This window comes from Cucurbita pepo, chromosome LG11, assembly GCF_002806865.2.
Source record: "Cucurbita pepo subsp. pepo cultivar mu-cu-16 chromosome LG11, ASM280686v2, whole genome shotgun sequence".
In the NCBI taxonomy this organism is placed as follows: domain Eukaryota; kingdom Viridiplantae; phylum Streptophyta; class Magnoliopsida; order Cucurbitales; family Cucurbitaceae; genus Cucurbita; species Cucurbita pepo.
The window spans coordinates 8,332,747-8,336,131 of NC_036648.1; the positions used below are offsets into that span (position 1 = coordinate 8,332,747).

The 3,385-nt window shown below is 42.6% G+C and overlaps 1 protein-coding gene across 1 annotated transcript in view; it reads left to right on the forward strand.

Moving 5' to 3' along the window:
* Nucleotides 1-3,160, forward strand: part of LOC111804699 (light-inducible protein CPRF2) — a 5,023-nt gene extending 1,863 nt beyond the window's left edge. Inside the window, exons 2-6 of the mRNA XM_023689454.1 lie at nt 1,456-1,543; nt 1,721-1,943; nt 2,127-2,202; nt 2,307-2,432; nt 2,512-3,160. Of these exons, the coding sequence (XP_023545222.1) occupies nt 1,456-1,543; nt 1,721-1,943; nt 2,127-2,202; nt 2,307-2,432; nt 2,512-2,898 (900 nt within the window). The 3' untranslated portion in view covers nt 2,899-3,160. The remainder of the gene's footprint in view (nt 1-1,455; nt 1,544-1,720; nt 1,944-2,126; nt 2,203-2,306; nt 2,433-2,511) is intronic.
* The last annotated feature ends 225 nt before the right edge of the window (nt 3,161-3,385 follow it).

Here is a 3,385-nt window from a genome sequence, read left to right on the forward strand (position 1 = left end):
CCCCCCCCCCCCCCTCGGGCCCTAGTGTCTTTGTTGGCACACCGCCTTGTGTCCACCCCCTTTTAGGGCTTAGCCTTCTCGCTGACACATCGTCCAGTGTCTGGCTTTGATACCCTTTGTAATGGCCTAAGCCCACCGCTAGGAGATATTGTCCTCTTTGGGCTTTTCCCTCNAAAAAAAAAAAAAAAAAAAAAAAAAAAAAAAAAAAAAAAAAAAAAAAAAAAAAAAAAAAAAAAAAAAACGCTTCATTCTTCTCCCCAACCGATGTGGGATCTCACAATTTACCCTCCTTCGGGGCCTAGTATCCTTGCTGGCACTCGTTCCCTTCTTCAATCGATTTGGGACCCCCCAATCCACCCCCCCCTTCGGGGCCCATCGTCCTTGTTGGCACACTGCCACGTGTCCACCCCCTTCAAGGCCCAGTGTCCTTGCTAGTACGCTGCCTCGCGTCCACCCCCCTTCGGGGCCTAGCGTCCTTGCTGGCACACTGCCTCATGTCCACCCCCCTTTGGGGTTCAGCCTCCTCACTGGCACACTGCCTCATGTCCACCCCCCTTTGGGGTTCAGCCTCCTCACTGGTACATCGACCGATGTCTGGCTCTAATAACATTTGTAATAGCTCAAGCTCACCGCTNTTGTTGGCACACCGCCTTGTGTCCACCCCCCTTTAGGGCTTAGCCTTCTCGCTGGCACATCGCCCAGTGTCTGGCTTTGATACCATTTGTAATGGCCTAAGCCCACTGCTAGGAGATATTGTCTTCTTTGGCCTTTCTCCTCAAGGTTTTTAAAACGCATCTGCTAGGGAGAGAGGATTCCACACCCTTATAAAAAAAATGCTTCGTTCTCCTCCCCAACCGATGTGGGATCTCACCATCTATGACCTCATGACATATAAATCTCAAGTTAATACTTAGGTCCACTAGAAGCTTAGGATTTTGTTAGCTGAATGCTTTCTTTGGACGCTCAAGTCCAGTGTCTTCTCAGACTACTTTATTTCAATGTCACGTTATAGCTACCTATACTCCTCTAGCCTGACTCCTAGTCATCTTGATGTTAATTTCATTCATTAACTGTTTTTTAATAAGAGATGAAACAAGCTTCATTCGAAGACGATGATAGCCAAAGAAAAACAACCTTAAATGACAAAGGGGCAAGACGTCCTTGTAATAGATTAATTCAATTGTTTCTTCTATCACCAAATGAAAAGACAGGAAGAAGAACTCACGTATTACTAGCCATTGGACAGTCGAAAACTGGCCTGTCTAAAGAAGTAATATCAACTGCTGGAAACTAGAAAACGTATTTTTTCTTCTTTTACTTATTTCTTATCTGTCTGGTATACGTGATCTATACTTGGCAAATCCTAGCTGATATAGGATGAAGTAAAAGCTTTACTTTCATATTAATTGATCTGAAGAGTTAAAGTTGGTGGAATGTTGTTATCTGTATGAGCAGGGATCCTTTACAATGGCTCCGACTTCGTCCACCTCAGCTGACTGTGGATCACAAGCATCTAATACGTTCGGTGTTCAAGCTCCTAAAGGTTGGGATCACTGCTTGTCTATTTTTCATTTCCCACGATTAATATGAAATGTTATTAGATCTTTGTCTTTCTTTGTGTATCGTCAATATCTTTTAGCTATCCCGTCAAGTCGGTGATTAGTTAAATGAAGTACTGAATTCTAGATTTTAATTTTATCCATATCCTTCTCTTCCATAGCTTCTAATATTGGAGCTGGGAATAATTCATTAAGGTCACCAGATAAGGATATAAATAGAGTCCTTGGAGTTGCATCCTCACCTGTGGTGCCAAAAATAACTGAGGTTCAGGCTGGGCCAGTTACTAGTGGATCATCAAGAGACGTGTCGGACGATGAGGATGTCGAGGGAGAAACCGAAACAACCGAGAGTAAGGACCCTGCCGATGTAAAACGTGTAAGGAGGTAACTACCTGCATAGAACCATTTTAGGGACTGCAAGTATTGGATTTTTGAGTCTGTCCTCACCTTTCTTATATCAATGATCATGATAAATGGGACTTCAAAGTGGTGGTTTTTGCATTGAAGTGGTTGTTGTGGAGTTCTTGTTTCTAATTGAATGTTTTTCATTGTTCGTGGCGTTTTCAGAATGCTTTCAAACAGAGAATCAGCTCGACGTTCACGAAGAAGAAAGCAAGCACATTTAACTGAACTCGAGACGCAGGTGTTTGTTCACTCGTGCCTACAACTCTCTGTCCAGTGCCTTTATACCTCTTTTTATAATCTGCTGAACTGATACACTGATTCACTTTCTTTTCATAAACCAAGGGTGCCCAATTAAGAGTTGAAAATTCGACCTTGTTGAAGCGCCTCGCCGATATAAGCCAAAAGTACAACGAAGCCAACGTTGATAACCGAGTTCTAAAAGCTAATATTGAGACATTAAGAGCAAAGGTAGAACAACAATCCTTTGGTTCTCAGTTTTCCTTGACAAGCTTTGTTATTAAGGACAATGTTGTTTCCACCTTGGCAGGTAAAGATGGCCGAGGAGACTGTCAAGCGAGTTACTGGTAACCCAATGTTCCATGTCATGTCTGATATCACCTCCATTGGCATCTCCTCATTTGACGGTAGCCCGTCCGATACATCGACCGATGCTGCTGTTCCTTTGCAAGATGATCCATGTCATCATCTATATCAGTCTACATCTAATAACCCTGTCGGACCACACGACGTAGTTGTCAACAATGGATTGGTTGACATGTCACATGTAGGCACTGGACAGAAGAATTCTCCGTCTCCTGTACCGACAGCCATATCGGGGAACAAGACGGGAAGATCGGAGTCTTTGCGGAGAGTGGCTAGCTTGGAGCATCTGCAAAAGCGAATCTGTGGAGGCAAAGCAAATGCAGAGAAGTAGATGCAGCAGGCAAGATTTGGAGATGGCCCTTGCATTTGTGAATGATTTGTTTTTTTTACCTCATGAGGTGAAAAAGAGCTTTAGTTGTGGAGATTGATGCAAAGGATCATTGATCATTGATGCTGTTAATTTTGTGGTCTCCTCCCATTTACCATGTAATAATTCTAAATGAAACAGGGTGATTGTCTGAATGCTCTCTTGTTCTCGTGTATTCTAAAAATGCCTCTTTTGTTAGCAATGGACAAATTCGGATCTTGTGTTTGTTGAGTCCAACTGGGAACCTTTCTGACGAGGAATCAACTCAAGGGAAAACTCTGATACTAAATGATACGGAATCAACCTAAGATAAACATTTGATACCAAATGATAAGGAATCAACTCAAGGGAAAGCTCTGGTATCAAATAATAAGAAATGATACTAAATGATAAGGAATCAACACATCTTAAGTTAAGAACACTTGTTTGAGATTCGAATCATTTTACAAGC